The 19,060-nt window shown below is 35.4% G+C and overlaps 2 protein-coding genes and 1 long non-coding RNA gene across 3 annotated transcripts; 1 reads left to right on the top strand and 2 right to left on the bottom strand.

The window, feature by feature from the left end:
- Positions 1–3,302: 3,302 nt before the first annotated feature.
- Positions 3,303–4,207, bottom strand: LOC125196379 (uncharacterized). The gene is made up of 2 exons (XR_007171885.2): positions 4,069–4,207; positions 3,303–3,846 (listed from the first exon to the last, which is right to left on the bottom strand). It is a non-coding gene; the product is annotated as an uncharacterized LOC125196379 (long non-coding RNA).
- On the top strand, positions 3,480–4,757 carry LOC125196378 (alpha/beta-Hydrolases superfamily protein). Its single transcript, XM_048094870.2, has 2 exons — positions 3,480–3,850; positions 4,047–4,757. Exons 1-2 carry the CDS (start codon positions 3,480–3,482, stop codon positions 4,474–4,476), a joined length of 801 nt encoding a protein of 266 aa, XP_047950827.2. The 3' UTR covers positions 4,477–4,757.
- A 3,262-nt stretch (positions 4,758–8,019) lies between these two features.
- LOC125196888 (cyclin-D1-1-like) lies at positions 8,020–10,198 on the bottom strand. The gene is made up of 5 exons (XM_048095548.2): positions 9,817–10,198; positions 9,611–9,697; positions 9,241–9,532; positions 9,028–9,164; positions 8,020–8,945 (listed from the first exon to the last, which is right to left on the bottom strand). Exons 1-5 carry the CDS (start codon positions 10,048–10,050, stop codon positions 8,727–8,729), a joined length of 969 nt encoding a protein of 322 aa, XP_047951505.2. The 5' UTR covers positions 10,051–10,198; the 3' UTR covers positions 8,020–8,726.
- Between the last annotated feature and the right edge of the window lie 8,862 nt (positions 10,199–19,060).

Genomic DNA, 19,060 nt, shown 5'->3' with positions numbered 1-19,060 from the left:
CAGCTTGAGCCGGGATTGGAAAAGGAGCACCTTCTGTCTCACATGAAGTTCCTTGACCCGGAGATTCTTGTCATGCCATAACTTCGTCCTTTCTTTGTACCACATGGCAGACTCAAATGACTCCAGCCTAAGTTCCTCCAGTTCTTGTAATTGTAACTTCCTCTCTTCTTCGCAAGCTATAGGTTTCATGTTCAACTCTTTCACTGCCCAGTACGCCTTGTGCTCAATACCCACAGGTAAGTGGCACACCTTGCCAAACACAAGCCTGTAAGGCGACATTCCAATAGACGTTTTAAAGGCAGTTCTGTAGGCCCACAATGCGTCACCGAGCCTCTTGCTTCAGTCCTTCCTTGACGGATTAACTGTCTTCTCCAATATCGCTTTGATCTCGCGATTAGAAATCTCTGCTTGGCCATTAGACTGAGAGTGGTACGGAGTCGACACTCTATGAAAATATTGGCCTTCAAAAATTTTGCCACCTCCTTCGATTCACATGTTGTGGTGGCCTTAGCTTCTATCCACTTAGACACATAGTCTACTGCAACCAATATATAAGTGTTCCCACAGGATGATGGGAACGGTCCCATGAAGTCCATTCCCCACACGTCGAAAATTTCGCACACGGTCACCGGGACCTGAGGCATCTCGTCCCTCCTTGAAATTCCCCCCGTCTGTTGGCATCTCTCGCAACACTGGCAAAACTCAAAGGCATCCTTATTTAATGTCGGCCAATAAAAACCGCTGTCCAGAACCTTCCTTGCTGTCTTCCTTGGTCCAAAGTGACCTCCACATGCCAAAGTGTGGCAATGAATTAGCACATCTTTTTGTTCTCATTTTGGGAATGCAGCGTCTAATCACTTGATCTGAGCACATCTTCCACAGGTAGGGGTCGTCCCAAAAGTAATATTTGGCTTCGCTTTTAATTTTCATCTTCTGGGCCCGGGAAACTTCGTCTGAGCTTGGCACCTCTCCCATGACCAAGTAGTTGGCTAAGTCAGCAAACCACGGTTCTGCGTTAAGTGTGCGCTTCTCTTTATCAGATTCCCCTAGACCGGTTAAAGCCAAAACTGTTTTCCAGTCAATTGGTCTAGGAAATTTCTCCAGAAAGTACAAATGCTCTTCAGGGAAGGCATCGGGTATGGCCTCTTCTGTTTCCCCTTGATATATTCTGCTTAAGTGATCGGCTACTCTATTCTCCGTTCCTCTTTTGTCTCTCACTTCCCAATCAAACTCCTGCAAGAGCAACACCCAACGGATTAACCTCGGCTTAGACTCCTTCTTAGCCAGTAAGTACTTTATCGCTGCGTGATCCGTGAAGACTATAACCCTCGACCCAAGAAGGTAGGGTCGGAATTTTTCAAACGAGTATACGACAGCTAGGGGTGGCGAAACGGGTTACCCGCGGGTACCCGCACCCGACAAGTCGGGTACCCGTACCCGATTTTAGCTAAATTGGTTGTCCCAATACCCGCCCCGTGATATACCGGGATTACCCGATACCCGTGTCGGGTATCCCGTACCCGGCATTGCGGGTACCCGTACCCGACCCGAAATTCGAATAAAAATTTTGAAACCATGATAATCGTCAATGTTCCCTAATTTACTTAATTAATATTGATGGTAAACTTTGAATAGATTAAGAATAAAAGTGAGGGGACTCTATAGCTAGTTCCGATGAGTTTTCAATTGTATGTTCGTCGGAATATAAAAATGTTTCAAAAGAACTCTTAGAAAAATTTCATTTTCTTCACTCATTTTGGAAAAATAATAATATAAATACTCTTCTCTACATTATTATCTCTCTTACTTTATTTTTTCTCCATTCTAACTATTTATTTTTAATTTTTCAAAATGAATGTGTATATGGCTATTATTATTTAACTATTTATTTTTTTCTCTAATTTAACTATTTGGAACGCCTCTATTAATATGGAATGGAAGGAGTATTAAAAATGATATATGGCTCTAATACTAACAATAACGGGTATTAACGGGACTAACGGGTATACCCGTACGGGTAGTGGGTATACCCGCTACCCGCAAAACTCTAAAACACACTACCCGATCCCGCCCCATTTCCCGTTATCATCGGGTATCGGGTACCCGATACCCGGCGGGTAGCGGGTCGAAATGGGAATTACCCATTACCCGCTACCCATTTTGCCACCCCTAACGACAACCAATAACTATACAATACACATGCATATTTGGTATTGTTTCATATAAAAATGCAAGAATAATACACATGCATATTTGGTATTGTTTCATATAAAAATGCAAGAATGAGTTTGGGTTTGCAATATGTATATATACCAAAAGTGAGATTTAATGTATGCTTGATTGAAGATAGTCTTAGCTCTTCAATTACAAGATTTAAGGATCAAAATTCCACTGTTTTCGTTTTCGAATGAAAATAACAATAAAAATAATTTTTTTCAAATGTTAATAATGAATCTTTATTTCTATTATACAGGTGATGACGAGTCAAACTGTCAACCTATTAAAAAAGGAATGTCATATCAACTAAATTGTGATTCATTGGCGTTTAAGTAGTGCCTTGTTTAATAAAAAAACTTAGTAGTTCCTCAGTCCTCACCAAATCTTATAGGAATATGCATTCGATTATCAGATAGGATTTTCGCCTAACATGAACCGATTAAGAAAATATAATATGTACATGTCACAGAAATCCTTAAATTACCGAAATTCAAAATTATTAATATTATTAAATATCCAAAAAACTAATAAAATCGAAATAGGTGTTATATTTATTAATATTTAAAATATTTAAATAAAAATTTTATTCAATATAATAATAAAAATGTAATTTTATAAATATAATTCATATTTTCAAATTTTTTAACAAATCTAAATGGTGCGCAAAATTTCACTTATATTGGTTTATTGCGGTAAAAGGCGATTCCGTCTACTTGGCGGCCCCCACACTCCGGCCAAACATTACGTGAGATGGTTCAATTAGGTTAGGATCCACATTAGCCACATTTATATTGGTTTATTGAAATTACATATTGCACCTTATATTCACCACTCCTCTATAGACTGACTAGTCTATGAAACAGACGGAGGCCAACTATTGTTTCCATTCACTTTGTCTGGTAACGAATGTGGTATGGACCCTTCGCTTTGCTTTTAATGTGTGTATTTATTTTAATAAAAATATTTATATATAAGTGAATGGGTCCAAAACTCCTAGTATAAAGTCTACATCAGAAAAAATATAACTTGGTGACCACAAAAAAATGCACATTCTAGATTCAGCTCACTTTACTATACTGAAAAAATTAAATGAAAAACTCATCCAATGAAGAGAAGATGAGATGCATAGATATTAGTTAGCTTTCACCTAATATAAATACCCACTTCCACACTCCACAAAAACCAATATCTTTTTCAAATATTTTTTCAACTACCAAAACTAAATTATCAAATCATTTTTTTTTAATTTTCTTTTTTTGGCGATGGGGCATAGTCTACTGGAGGCGTTGAATGTGCGAGTGGTGGGCTCCGGCGAGAAGATCCTCGTCCTCGCCCACGGCTTCGGCACCGATCAGTCGGCGTGGCAGCGCATTCTCCCCTTCTTCCGCCACGATCACCGGATTGTTCTCTTCGATCTCGTCTGCGCTGGCACCGTCAACCCCGATTACTTCGACTTCCGCCGCTACACCTCCCTCGACGCCTACGTCGACGACCTCCTCTGCATCCTCGACGCCCTCCGCATCGACCGTTGCACCTACGTCGGCCACTCCGTCTCCGCCACCATCGGAATCCTCGCCTCCATCAAACGCCCCCAGCTATTCAACAAGCTCGTCCTCGTCGGCTTCTCCCCTAGGTCATATCTCTCAAATTCAGAAAACCTAATTTCGTAATTTTTCCCCAAATTTTGGAAATTCAACTTCTGCAGACGACCTAATTTCAAAAAATTGCCGATACCTAGATGGTAACTGGTTCAATTTCTGCAGATACCTAATTTAAAAAAAAAAAAAACAATTCCGCAAAAATCGGAATAACTGGTTGAATTTGTGCAGATTCCTGAACGATCACAATTACCACGGGGGATTCGAGCAGGGGGAGATCGAGCAGGTGTTCTCGGCGATGGAGGCGAACTACGAGGCGTGGGTGAACGGATTCGCGCCGCTGGCGGTGGGGGCGGACGTGCCGGAGGCGGTGAGGGAGTTCAGCCGGACGCTGTTCAACATGAGGCCGGACATAACTCTGTTCGTGTCTCGGACCGTGTTCAACAGCGACCTCCGCGGCGTGCTAGGGCTGGTGAGGGTGCCGTGCTCCATAATCCAGACGGCGAAGGACGTGTCGGTGCCGGCGTCGGTAGCGGCGTACGTGAAGAATCACCTGGGAGGCCGGAGCACGGTGCACATGCTGAACATCGAGGGGCACCTGCCCCACCTGTCCGCCCCCAATCTGCTGGCGCAGGAGCTCCGGCGAGCGCTGCCTAGATAAAAATCCGGAGGAATAAATGAGGGACAGTTGGCGAATAATTGTGGACTCTAAATTAAGGGGATGTTTTCTTTTGGATAAGGATTTTGAATACCCATGTGATTGTCACCTTTTCTCTAACTTCTTTTTTTTCTTTTTCTTTCGCTTCTTAATGTTTTTTTTTTTGTGATTGTGAGCTTTAAAGAGTCATTATTTCCATGAGAAAGGATCCGTCGCCGCAACTTATCTGGTTTACCCATTTTTGTTGCGATTTAAGTTATCCCCATTTTGTGGATGGCCCACTACTTGATTCCTGTGTTTTCTTTCCTTTTTGTTTTTTTGTGATAAGATTTTATACAAGGCTATGCTTTTCATTCGTTTAAATGTCGAGGTTAACTTGTCATGCGTTGTGGAAGAGGTCGTGTGACTGTGGACTGTAAAGATTATTATGATGCATTATAGAATCTTCAAGTTGAAGAGTTGTGTGCTGCAGGCTTATATTTAGTACCGTTAATAAAAGATAGACTAATTTTATCATTTTAAAGTGTCTATTAAAATTAAATCAATTCAAAATCTGAAAAACATTAAATGAATATTAACCTTACTAATTTCTAAATATGGATCTCATAATCCACTAACACTACTTTAATCATTTTTGTCTTCCTTCTTTCTTGTTTTTGTTTTATCAATTGCGCATTAAAATTCAGGTCATTTATAACTTTGTCTATTTTTTTAAAGACGGAAGTAGTAATTAACATAGAATATATAATTTAAAATTATAGAATTGAGAGCTTTATTAATTATATATTTAAGTATTTATCAACATTAGATTTGGAATTTCATAATTATAAATTTAATTCAAATTTCACGCCCTCAAATTTTTTAACACCAAACATAACGTTTTATTTAAACAAGCCTAAAACGATTATACTGCGAATAAAAATTGGAATGCAATTCAACCAATATATACTTGCTATCAATAAAACCTGGAGCCCAGTGCAAGCGTGTAATCTACTGGATTCACTGATCACCTTACAAATCTCGTAGATGATCTAAAAACCTCTTTCAAGTTGACGACGTTGTCCCACCACTGCACCAAATATAGATTCATCTTTCCGTATAACTGCCACCACGAGTACTACCATCTGAGCATCCATCTCGAACTCTATCTCTTTACATCCCTTTCTTTTGACCCAACTCAACTCCTCTCTCAAGCTACGAAGCACATCCATGGTTGGGACAACCAATCTCCCCACCTGACCACATTACCGCCACCACCGTGCCTTCAAAATCTCGAACAACCGCACAACATCCAACATTCCTCTGACCTCAAACACAGTAACATATATTGTATTTTAGCAGCTTCACCCATTTGTCCTTCGGCTAAAGTCCCTCGGCCCGAGCCTTATTGTCATTTTGAATTTGAGCTTCTCTCTAATCCTTTAGACAACTACAGGTTGCACCAATGTTTTCTGCAATTGACTCATTCTCATTTTGCCATAAAATGGTGTTTCTATTAAACCATAGACGTTATAACACAACCACTTATGCGCGAAACTCGAAATCCGATTTGACAACCCTATCCTTATGCGAGACCCTATGTTTAAATACATACTCCCTCCGTCTGCCATTAGGAGTCCCGATTAACCATTTTAGTCTGTTTGTCATTAGGAGTCTCGGTTCAATTTTACTATAAATAATAGGTAGACTTCATTTTTTTCACTAATTTATTTTACTCACATTCTATTATAAAATTAATACTCCCTCCGCCCCCAAAAAGTATGAATTTTGGGTTCAGCACAGGTTTTAATGCATTATTGGTAAAGTAAGAGAGAGATAGATAGAGAAAGTTTTTTTAAGTATTGTTAGTGGAGAATTGGTCTCACCTTATTAGAGAGAAGAGAGTTTCCAAAATTGGAATGTTCATACTCTTTAGAGGCGGAAGGAAAAGGAAATAGTGCATACTTTTTAGGGACGGCGAGAGTATATAAAAATAGGCCCCACATTCTATTATCTTTTCTCACCGTTTTCTTATACATTTCTTAAAACTTGTGTTGAACTCAAATAAAACTCCTGACGACGGGCAGAGAGAATATTTCATATTCCTTTAAATTTCGGTCATCCTATACATCCAACGACCAATAAACAATCTTAGTAGTTAAACTCTAAAAAGAGTAAATGCAATGTAACACATCCCCATATATTCTTTTAGATTCCTGCATGGTTTTCAATTTGAATAAGTCCATGTAGTTTTGTTGGATTAATGTAGATTCAGGTTCTAATCTCGGAACAAGAGAAACAATGATTACATAGTAATTGATTTTCATAGTGATGCATATCCTTTATAATATATTGAATTATAAGTATCTCACATTATCAAATATTCAACATAACCCTATATATAAATTAAATACAATATCTTTAATAGGATGAACTAGAGTTAATCCTCTATGTAACTATGGCTAGTGAGACTGCGTTGATGTTGAGCCCAGCCCAATTGGTGATAGAAACCAAATATTTGTTGCTTTGGGCTCAATAATCGAGCTTTGGTGGAACTTGTTTGAACAATTTTAACTATTTCCACGAAAATGTACACACCAAATTCAGCAATATTGAGTCCACACATAAGCGTAAACAAATAGCATGAGCAAACATAACTAACCTCTCGAGTAATATGTTGCAATCAACAAAATTGACGTAAAAAACTCTATTATATTCTACCTACAGTTTAAATTTTGAATCTGATAAATTTGTGTGGACCACCGGATTCAAGATGTTAATTTTTTTAAACTGTGGTCTGTCTAAAAACACGACAAACAAACAAAAAACAAATTTCAATAGTGTGAAGATGAAATCAAAGGACTATGCCACTATGGAGAGTATGGGGTAACTAGTTTCTTTTAGCAGAAATTAAAGGTGAAAGATACCATAAAAGTGCCACCATTAATTACTGTTTTCACAAGTTAAGCACTTATGCAGCCTTTAATCTTTCACTAAAAATTCATAATTCTAAATTCCAATATTGTCACGTTCATGCCCAAAGAAATCATATACAACTTGTTTCAGAGTTTTAGAAATAGTCATAATACATTTCGAAATCAACGAATTTGGGCCGAGAAACCTATATAGTCCAATATGTATTTTATCATCAAATACATTTTTTAGTCGGAAATGTATTTTAATATCAATTTCTACCATGTTATTACAAACTCTTAATTTCCTTCTAACTATCCCTAACCAAGCTAACCAAGCTCAATAGAAATTCTTAATTTCATATGGCATCCTAATTCATATTATTAGTAAACTATCATTGTACTGAAATACTGTACAGTTTGGCCTTCCTATTTCATATGGCATCCTATTAATACTACTACAATAGCATTCAATTTTACACATCAAAACTAGACCACATAGCATAGTAGAATACAGATCAATCTTAAATTTTGAAATTTCATAATTGAAGTAGATAATGGTGTAGCACTAGCATCCTTTTAAGTTTCATAATTCAAGTAAATAACTAAGTGGACCCTTTTGAAAGTAGGATAGCCAAACCACAACACACACACACAGAAGAAACATTCTTGGTTGGAAAGAAAGTAAAGTACAGCAATACAATGCTAAGAGTACAATCCTCATGGGACATAAGCAAAACATGAAGAGTTCCATCAAATAGAGAGAACAAAGCAAAATCTGAGGTTCCCTCATTCCTCAACACAATATGGGCAAGAAAAAAAAGGCTCCCAATCTTTATGCAAAACTTCATTTCTGATGGGAATTCTTGCAACACAAGTGTATCAAATCAAAGAGACAGCAGACAGCCCTCTTCTTCACTCACACTTTTTTTCTTCACCTTTTCAAAGACTTTAAAAAAAAAAAAAAAAGAGCACACCCTCTAAAATCTAGGGCTGCATGTGGCTATTATGAGCTATATAAACAGAAATATGTAGTTAAAAATAATCAATCAAACAAATTGGATTTTCAACAAAAACAAGACTTGTTAAACTTGTGTGAAAGTAATCTTTCTGAGCTTCATTTCCTTTGCTTTTTCCCTCTCCTTATCACAGCTGAGCTTTCAGACCTTTTCATGTTCTCTTGCCAAACTTTTATTGCTTATTTTTTTTCTTTTCCCAAAAGAATATATTTCTGCTTGCTCTTTCTACTTTGTGTCCAATCAACTCCAAAATTCATACAGAAACATGAAAATTAGCATGCTCATTAGGCCAAGTATCTTTATAAGCATAATTCTCACCCAAGAAAACTGATGATGCTTGCTTTCAGCTTTCAGGCTTTGGCTTCTTCATCTCATCCACATTGGAGGACTTTTCATCAATCTGGTCGAACACGAGCCGCTTCCGCTTCGCGGAATTTGCAGAAGAACTTCCATATGTTTGTAATTGGGCAGGGGATAAAACAGGAGATTCAATGGCTTTGCTTCGATTCAATCTCTCAATCTCCATTTCTTGGAAAGAGTTGTAGCAGGAAATGATGCTCTCCTACAAGATTATAAATCTCATTCCACTAAACAAATCTGATGTAAAGAAATCCATCAAAATCTGCAAGATTATAATGACTCACAATATTGAAAGAGTGAGAAGCTGTTGTTAAGCAACCAATTTTAAGCTGCAATGCTTCTTTTGTCAATTCTTGATCCAATACAAACAATGTGGCAGCTGCTGCTATCACAGATGGCCCATGACACATTATTTTTGCATCTACATTCAAAATCCAAGATCAATCAACAGATCCTAAAGAACCCAACTTTCAAGAAAAAGGGGAAAAGATACTAACCTCTCACTGAGCTTAAAATGGCTTCCACAATTCTTGAAAACCAGTCTTTTGGTGGAGACTTATCAAAAAACTTTCTTGCAAAGAATGAGGTGAAATTGAAAGGGGTTAGGGATCCCATTTTCCATCCTAATGCCTTCAACACCAAAAGCTCCATCCTCATTATCACACTGCTCTCAAAATTGTAATCTTCAACACAAAACTCTGACAATGCAGGCACCCTAATTTCCTCCACTTTGGCAGCCAGTGATAGACAAACCATGGACAAAAGCCTTATGGCCCAAGATTGCTCTGCCTATTTTCATAAAAAAAAAATCATAAAAATGATGGCTACATGATCAATTATTTTTATGCCAAAAATCACTCAACTTACATCAACAGATCTTCTTGAGAGAAATCTATCAAGATATGTAACTGATGCATAGGCAGTTTGTACTCCAAATCCAAGAACTTCCCTTTTCTGCATAAAAAGCAACAAAAGATTCAATCATCATCACCCCTTCATCAACAAAATCAAACACATTGCAAGAATCTCTGCATAAAAAACAAATGCCCAAAAAAGATTCAATCTTCACAAACCCTGAGAATGTAATCAATCCCCTCCAAACGAGCCCTTTGAATCCAAGAATTCTGGAAAAGATGTTCCATTTCTCGCCGATCAACTTCGACTTCTCTGTCAAGAAGAGTTTGAATGTAGGCATCATCGTTTTCATCAACTACAATTTCTTCTTCATCTTCAGAATCTAAACTTCCCAAATCCTCTCCGCAGAGGAGACTACTAGGAGAGAACAAAGATTGAGAGCTACTCTCCATTACTACAATTTTTCTTGAGTGTGTGTGTCAGTGTGTGAGTTTAATTTTCTTTTTACTCAATCTATGCAAGAGTTGGAAAGAATCTATTGTGGGGATATGTATGAAATGGAGTGGGAGAGATTTGTGCCGCCAAAACACGCGGGTATTTGATAATGGTGGTCGTGTCTTCTAATTAGGCATGTGATGAGAAGATATTACCCATATTTATTTTTACTTGTTTTGTTAATTTATTTTTTCGATTTAGGGGTGAGAAAGTTAGGTTTCAATCCTGTATCTCTTTATTATACACATATTTATTGTGGTCCACCACTTAATTAAATTGAAATTTTACTATTACATTATACTGTACTATACTCTAACTAGGTACAATAAACCATTGATAGCAAGTATACAAGCCAACTAAGGTATAAATGTTGGAATTAAAAAATATGTGAAAAATAATTGATATATGCAATGAAAACAACTCCATAATTAGCATTATTATTTTATGCATTATGATATATAAATATAAGCTTGCTAAATCCACAAGCAATCTTGGGCTTCAAATTAGTTTAGGGATTGTGGACAGGTGGTGGTGGTACTGGTAAGTGGGGGAGAGGGAGATGTTTAAGTTTTTTATTTTCAAGTTAAAATTGAGCTTAATTGCTCATTCCAGCGTGTACCAATAGTGTTGGGCCACGTGGACTTGCTCTTAACTTGTTCAATTGATATTGCTCGTATTGATAATTCAGTTTTCCGATTTAATACTATTTCAAAGAAAAAATATGGTCGAATTAATCGAATATGTGTATGGTAAATCATAGTCTAGATTTGTAATTCAATGCATTGGATTGATCATTTGGAGGAAATTAATGTATGATAAGTTCAAATTTATTTGATCTACTCCTACTAAAATGTCGTACAACGTACATTCGTTCTTAAAAAATAGACAAACTTGTAAATGACATAATTTTTAATGTTTAATCGGTAGCGTAAGGGAGCAATGTGAAAAGGTTAGAGAGTGAGAGAGAGGGAAAAGTTAGTGGAAGTAATTTTAGTAGATTGTGAGCTCACATTATAAATGATGCGCAGAATTATTATTTGTTTGAAAACATTTAATATTTAGACTTTGTTAAATTTTTGGGAAATGACACAAAATAGTAAAATTAGTCTATTTCTTTATGAAGGAGGGAGTATATGATAAATATAGTAGTGAATGGGTTTAAAACAATATAGTAGTAGTACTTAGTATTAATCTCCCCCGTCTCATGCAACATGACATTTTATGATTTTAATAATCTTATAGTACTATTATTTACATCATTTTATATCACTTTTAAAGTTTGATAATAAATGTGCTTAAAATTTTATTGACATTAATAATAAAGTGAACGGAGTATTTTATTTTTATTTATGAAAACAATATATTCGGATATTAGGGAAAAAAACACAAGACATTGAGAGTAATAGTTTTAATTACATTTTTTTAATGATTGATATGGTATATTTTAGAATTTATCTCGTTTTAATACAAAGAGTATACGTGCCATTATTTGATTGGGTTGTGGATTATTAACTTAGGATTCAATAATACTGTAGGACTGGTCAAAGAAGAACATGGGTTGGGCCATCATGGCGTCACTTCATATACATAAGCAGAGTAGTTAAATTATTTTTCTTGATTCTCCAGCCTATTATTATTTATAGTACGAGTATTAAATAAAAATTTATAATTCCAACTTAAATTGAGTACCCATTTTCACTCATAATGCATTTTTGTTTTTACTAGAAATAAGAACCAACTTCAAACATCATTGAAATAAGACTAATTTAATCTGTACTACTTATTATGATTTTTTTTTGTAATATTTAGTTTTTCTAGTTAGATCATATTTTAAAGACATGTTTTTTTTATAGATAGAGTGAAGTACAAATAAGCTAATCATATTTTGTGATTCTTATCTTTACAAAAATCATGACAGGTAATCATATCTTTTGAGGCAGTTTTGCTTTTTTAAAATGAAAATGTCATTTTGTCCCCTTCTTCACATTCTATCCTCTTATTAATTTGTTATATACTAGTACCATAATAATTAATAGGTTTAAGCATAGTTTAGTCATTTAATTACATTTTGCTTATGTCAACTACGTACTATAACCTTTAATTTTATTCTTACTCTGGAGTCTGGAATCTACTGGTTCTATTAAATAACGTATTGAGTTTAATGAAAAAAATGGAGAGATTGTGATGTAGTAATTATAATTAGACCAAATAATAACTACAGATCATACAATGGCGAAAATATTAATGGAATATAATAACTTAGGGTAGTCCGTGTCTAGTGTTGCATTAAATGTCAGTCAAGCTGGATCCACTGATATATTTAGCAATCAGCATATGCTCTTATAAAATGACTACAAACAATATTATATTTTGAGTAAAAAAAATTACTCCTTCCGATTCCTTAAACTATAGTAATATCTAAAATATTATATTCTGTCCTCTCTATTTCTGGGTTATGAATTTTTTGCGTTCTAAATTTTGGTACTAGTTATTTTTCAAGAAATTTCAAAAGTAATTATATTTTTATCCTTAAAAAGATAAGTTTTTGTAGAACATATATCCATAATGGGGCGCCCTAAGGTCCGCCCTATAGGGCGCCCTATGCTCCGCCACGTCAGCATTTTGTCCTCCTACCCTTTCACCTGCACTGGGGCGCCTTAAAGTCCACCCTATAGTTTTTACTTCTATTTTATATTTAATTTACGTTTACAAATATATCAAGCGGAATAAATATTAAAAAAAGACACCACAATTAAAAGGAAAATCCTACATTTACTTAGTTAAAAAAAAGTTACAAAATAGAAATAAAAAAAAAGGTGCACTACATATAATAAAAATGCTAGTCTAAAGCATTCACAACTTGCGGCGGAGGTGCTCGATCATATCCTTGAGTTATTCGACTTGAGTCGGATCGTCCGTCTGCCAGAGGGCGTTGTGTGTGTCCAACAACGTCCTAAAGTCGGCGGAGGCCACCAACTCAGTGTAGGTATGTCCCGCAGTCGAAGTCGGGGCCGTGGCCGCGCTCGGGGTCGGGGCCGGCGGCAGCGCCTGTGAGGATGTCGCCTTCGCCTTGCCCTTGCTCTTGGCAGTCTTGACGCCGGAGGGATGCCGGGAGGACATCGGTGTGCCGGAACTCTCATCCTCGTACAACGGATGGTTGAGGTCCATTGGAGTTGCGCCGCTGTCGCTGCTCGTATAGTCACCGGCGAAGGCGTTCTTCGCCCTCTTCGCCGCAGAGGATAGGGGCAGAATCCCTCCTTGGAACTTCTACTTCTCCTTCAAAAGGTGCCAGGACTGGTAGTGCTTGAAATCGCCGTACAATGAAGTGTACATCGCGATCGTCTTATCGCACACATCCGCCATACTCTCGTCGCTTTCCTGCTCCCTCTTCCACTTCTCGTACTCCGCCGAGAACAAATTGACATGCTTCTTAATCTGATCTCAGTGCTTGCGGAGCTGCTCCCTCTGGCGCTTGTAGGTGGCCGACGGCTTGCTCTCGTTGGATTTATTAGCGATGCGCTCCCACTACGCGATTAGCCTCTGGTTGTTGGCGAACACCGGGTCCTCAGATATATCAATCCAACACCTCGTCAGGACGATGAATTCATCCGGGTTGTAGCTCATCCTCCCCGGGGCGAACTCTTTGTTGTTCACCGGAAGCGGCAACTTCTGGGCCCTTGCCTTGGTCCGCTTCTTTTAGGTGGCGGAGCCCGAGGCGGCGGCGGAGGAGGAGCGGTCACGGGGTGGGGCGGGTGCGTGGGTGGGAGAAGGCTCCATGTCTGACAGCTCGTACGAATCCGTGCTGAACTCAGGATCGTATTGGATGTTGGAGTCGAAGGGCCGGTACTCATTGGATTCTGTACCCAGCCACCACCATGCACCACACCGAACATCGGACTATTCGGACTTGGGTAATCTCGGCGATTCATTCTAGTGAAATAGAGCGAGTGAGAAATAGAGAGAATTAAGAGTGGAAGAGTGAAATAGAATGAAAAATGTGAGATATATATATAGTGTTTGATGAATTAAAAAATTAAAAAAATAATAAAAAAATGTGTCGCATCGTCCGCGTCGCCCATAGTGGGACGGACGAATTGCGGACGATGCATGGTAGAAGGCATATCGTTTGCAGATGATCTATCGGGCGCGGACGATGGATAACCCATCGTCCGCTATGCTACAGTGACGGACGATTGTAGATGCCCTAAGGCACACTTATGTATGCACATGTGTCAAACTTGATCTAGACTCGAGTTTGACTTTCGACCAGTTTCTAAATTTACATTTTTTTATTAATATTTATTCATTAGTAAGAAGTGCAATCATTAAAATTAGTAGTATGACTTTTGTTCAAAATAAATTGTGATTTTTATTTATAAGAATTGATCACATTTATTTATAACATATAATATTCATTTTTATTGAAATAATATTAATTTTTAATAAATTACTTACTTTTTAAGTACAAGGTCAATATTTTTCGGAGACCTCTTGAAATAAAGCTCATACAAGTTTTTGTTATCATCCATACCACACTAGGATAATGTGTTGTTCAATTGCATTAATTTATTACCATATACTCCCTCCGTCCCACATTTGGAGTCACTTATTGTTATGGCTCGGATTTTAAAAAAGAGTTGAAGTGTAATAAATGATGTGAGATGGTGAAGTGTGTAATAAATGAAGTGAGATGGTAGAGTTGGTTGAAGGTGAGTCCCTTTTGACTTTTGATTTTTGTTTTGGTTTATTTTAATTTAGATAATGACATTTTGATGTAATTTTGATGAAGAATAGGGTAAAATTGTATGACCAAATATGGAAAATTCTAAAAGTGACTCTTAAACTGGAATGGACTTTTATGGCAAAAAATGACTTTTAATCTGGGACGGAGGGAGTAATTGTTTATCTAAAATTAAATTATGGGATTATTATAGTTACAGGAGAGTGATTATAATTAATTATCATGATACTATACATTTAGAATTAGGTTGTGAGATTCAATCTAATGAACCAACACAATACATATTTAATCATGAGACTTAATCTTCAAATCAAACTACCCTAAAATATATAAAAAATAATGTATAGACGGATATTCGGTTTGCAAGATTGTATCTCGGATTAAATTTGTATTGTGTTTGGTTCACTAGATTCAATCCTAGATAATCATGTAATAATTAGTCATAACTAATCTCCTATGACTAAAATAATCTCACAACTCAGTCATAAATTGTATCTTAGTATTATTTTATTTAAGAAACTGAACGCCACCTAAATAAAATTGATTTTAAATAGGTATGGCTTACTCCATAATTTAATAGTCATACCAATAGTGTTTGTCGTTTAATTGACATGAAATGTACTCCATTTGTTTGTTAATAGATCAATGCGGATACTAATTAGCCAGTATATAGACAAGATACCATTTCACTGCCCAAAATATTCAGAACAATCTTAATTAAACCATATAATTTAGCATAATCTATGTAACGCAAGATCCAATACCGATTTTTATGTTAATCAAAGACTTCATCTTTAATTAACTTCTTAAAATTTTAAAGCGATACCTTTTGTCTACATTATCACATTAGTAATTTCTCCGAGTAGTCCTAAGGAGTAGTTTAAATTATTGGATTATCCTCCTGCATCGGGTCGATCCAGAAAAAAATAAATGTCCTTCATTCTAATTAAGTCAAATCGTATTTCTCTTTAAAATACCCCAACAAAGTTAGAGTCTTTTTTTAACATAAAACAAAACATGTAACCAATCTTACTTCATTATCTCACCTATTTTGCTCTCTTTTATCTCACATTTTTTTTCTTTACTCTTATTTTACTTTATTTTTAATTAACTCATTCAACTAGTATTTCTTAATTTCCTCGTCTCATTCCTTATTTTGGGTTTGAGTCTGTATCTTCCAAAATCCAAAACCAGATATGTCGAATTTCTCCACAACAATCTTCCTAAGTTCCTATCCATCCCATCGTGAATTTTGTCTCTTGAACCTACGCTCTTAGTAATAGTTGTTGGATAATAACACAAATAATCACAAATTTAAGAGATGTATCTACACTTGGATACGATGTTAAACTAGAAATTTCACTATATAATTTTTGGATACTTTTGAGAATGAAAGAGCACTTCTAGTTATAAGTAAAAAAATCCTCTGATTTTAGTCATATTATGAGACATATCCCTCATATAATATAGGAGATATTCTTTTTCCATATTTAACCTAAACTCCCATACTTTATTTTGTGATAATAATCTTTATGGTTGTTCAGTTTGCTAGATCAAATAATTTTGAAATGTAGTATGGGATGGAACTGTGAAATTATTTTAAGTTAGGGAGTGGCTATAACAAATTATCATATGATTATCCATCCAGGACTGAATTGTGAAATTCAATCTTATAAATCAAACACAATATATAATTAATCACGATATATAATTTTACGAACCGAACGACCTTTTTATATTAATTAGCCATTCATCCAAGATCAAGGTTTAAACTATCATTATATTTTTAGAAAAAGTGACTAGATAAATACCCCATCTGTATGAAGATGGCATTCACATATCCCTATACAACTTTTTTCTTTTATTTTATTTTCTTTTCTTTCTGTATTTTATAAATAAACGAATAGTTTGTATACAATGTTGTGGAGCATAGTGTCATGTATGGAATAGAGACATGTGAGATAGGAGTAGAGCATGCATGGGTAAGTGGGTCACAAAGAGTATAATTCTCAGCATTTGTCAATTAGAACACAGGAAATGGGCAGTGCTCTGCTCTATCATCAAGCCCTAACCACCTATTTCTCTTTCACATACAAAAGTTGATGCTGACAGACTACAAATTTTCTCTGGCTCCAAAAACAATTGGCCAACCAGTTTGATGGCTATCAAATTACCCCTCCACTTCCATCGGAAACTACTAATGTAACAACAAAAATAGGACAAAAGTAAATTGTTGTGGTAATATGACTTCTGTGTTTTATCTAAAAGATAGACTTAAATTTTCTTCACCACAAATAATATTACTAGTAAGTATTAATTTAGTTGTCAGATGTTAGTAAATTTTTGTACACGTTATAAATAAACTTATAAGTTGCAGTGCGGAATAAAACTAGCTAGACTACTAGTTAATAATTAAAGTTTTGATGATGGATATATATATAGGTAATCATTCCCGATTTATATATTTGTCAATTGTATCACTAAAGATAGACAAGAGTAACGACCTTATTTCTTTCTTCTGATTAACTTAAAGAACTCTAGTTCTAAGTGAGACTAAAACGATATTATATAATCTAAATTTATAATAATGGAACATAATGAATTTGTTGTGCAAAATTATAAATTGAAAAAAAAGGACTTTTAGCCTTAAAAAGTTGAATCGTGAATTTCCAATTCACTCAGCGACTTGGATCAATTATCAACGACAGACATTTATGATGGAAGGGCTCAAAATGATTCCTATTTTTTACAACGTACTCCATAATCGAACTTCCTTAAACCACTCCCCATTTCATCGTCCCTCTTTTATTCGGATAAGAAAATATTCATCACTTTTTAAATAAGACTTGATTTATTGATCTCCATGGTTTAGTGTTTTATATAATGAGATCATTAATGTGTTATTGCAAGTAACTAATTAATTCCATATTTATGATGGAAAAACTCTATTTGAATTTTGATGTGTGTGCGTGGAAAAAATTAAATTTTCCAAATGGTCGCATAAAAACAAAAAAGTATGAAAAATAAAATAAAATGGATTCGCATATATTCTCATTTAGAATATTGAATACGTGCATGTCATTAAAGAAGTTAATTCACCAGCTTTCACTTTTACATTTTCTTCCTTTTACCTTTTTACCGAAAACATCAAAACCTTTCTTAAATTATTCTTCGCACGTTATCTTCGTATGCTATTTTTATGAAGGTTAATTATATTGCCATAAAGCTACACATGATGGTGATTTAACTAAGTCATGCATAAAATAAAGACTCGAGATAAATATATAAAACATAATATTTCATCGAATAAAAAATTCAATATGAGATTTTTTCCTTCCTCTATTGGAGAAAATGTTTTGATCATGGAATAGTTTACTCAAGCAAATGGACGTAAAGTTGGACAAAAATAAGCTTCATCAAGATGTGTGCCATATTATTTTAGCGATATCCCCACAAAGCTAATAAAATTAAATATCACCTATTATTTTCAATTAATAACTTTTTCCATAGGTCTAGTACTGTCTCTGGCATTAAGTGCATTTGGTATTTAACTAGTTAAACAAATCATTTGGCATTAAGTATGACCATAAAAGAGGGATGTATTTTTAATTAAATTTATGCATCCATTTAGATAATCTTTTAGTTTTCTTATTTAATTTCTTAATTTCACGTTCATCAAATAATTTCCTTTTCCCATAAACCCCTTCGATAAAAGGTTGCATTAATTTATTCGTATTATTTTATTTCTCTCGGAAATACTAATATTCCTTAATGAAATTTAGTAATTTACACTATTCCGTCGTTACATACGTGAAGCCCACATATTGCTTTTGGATATCTAAATTAGTAAAAAGGCACATTATTTTCTCTTTGCACAAACGGTCCAAAACGACCCCGTAAAGTTGCTGCAAACTTTTATTTTTATTTTCAAAACAGGAAATTAAAGGGAAAATTTAAAGCGGATCATCACATCTCTTCTGCAAATTATTTTTTTCAAAAGTGAAATTAAATTAAAAAGGGATAAAGGGTTATTAGTTTAATACGAGTAATTAGCAAAGTGGTTAAGCACCTCGTTACTGCCAAGAATTCTGTTAAAAATCAAAATACAATGAGCAGTGCTGCAGAGAAGACAAGATGGAATAAAGATCAATGAATTCTGTGCCAGTCAACATCTTTGACTGAATTTTCCAGAACTCACTTTTTATATTTATTAAATTAATACGTTA

Source organism: Salvia hispanica, chromosome 4 (genome assembly GCF_029641045.1).
Source record: "Salvia hispanica isolate PSC_SH4W2 chromosome 4, Shi_PSC_v1, whole genome shotgun sequence".
Classification (NCBI taxonomy): Eukaryota; Viridiplantae; Streptophyta; class Magnoliopsida; order Lamiales; family Lamiaceae; genus Salvia; species Salvia hispanica.
This window is presented reverse-complemented; position numbering and strand designations above follow the sequence as displayed.

Excerpts from the sequence above, each read along its gene's own strand:
- LOC125196378 (XM_048094870.2), top strand. The coding sequence starts at position 3,480 with ATGGGGCATAGTCTACTGGAGGCGTTGAATGTGCGAGTGGTGGGCTCC. Across the intron at positions 3,851-4,046 it reads CTCGTCGGCTTCTCCCCTAG|ATTCCTGAACGATCACAATT; the intron begins GTCATATCTCTC and ends GAATTTGTGCAG.
- LOC125196888 (XM_048095548.2), bottom strand. The coding sequence starts at position 10,050 with ATGGAGAGTAGCTCTCAATCTTTGTTCTCTCCTAGTAGTCTCCTCTGC. Across the intron at positions 9,533-9,610 it reads TCTCAAGAAGATCTGTTGAT|GCAGAGCAATCTTGGGCCAT; the intron begins GTAAGTTGAGTG and ends TTATGAAAATAG. Across the intron at positions 8,946-9,027 it reads CTTCTCACTCTTTCAATATT|GAGAGCATCATTTCCTGCTA; the intron begins GTGAGTCATTAT and ends ATAATCTTGTAG.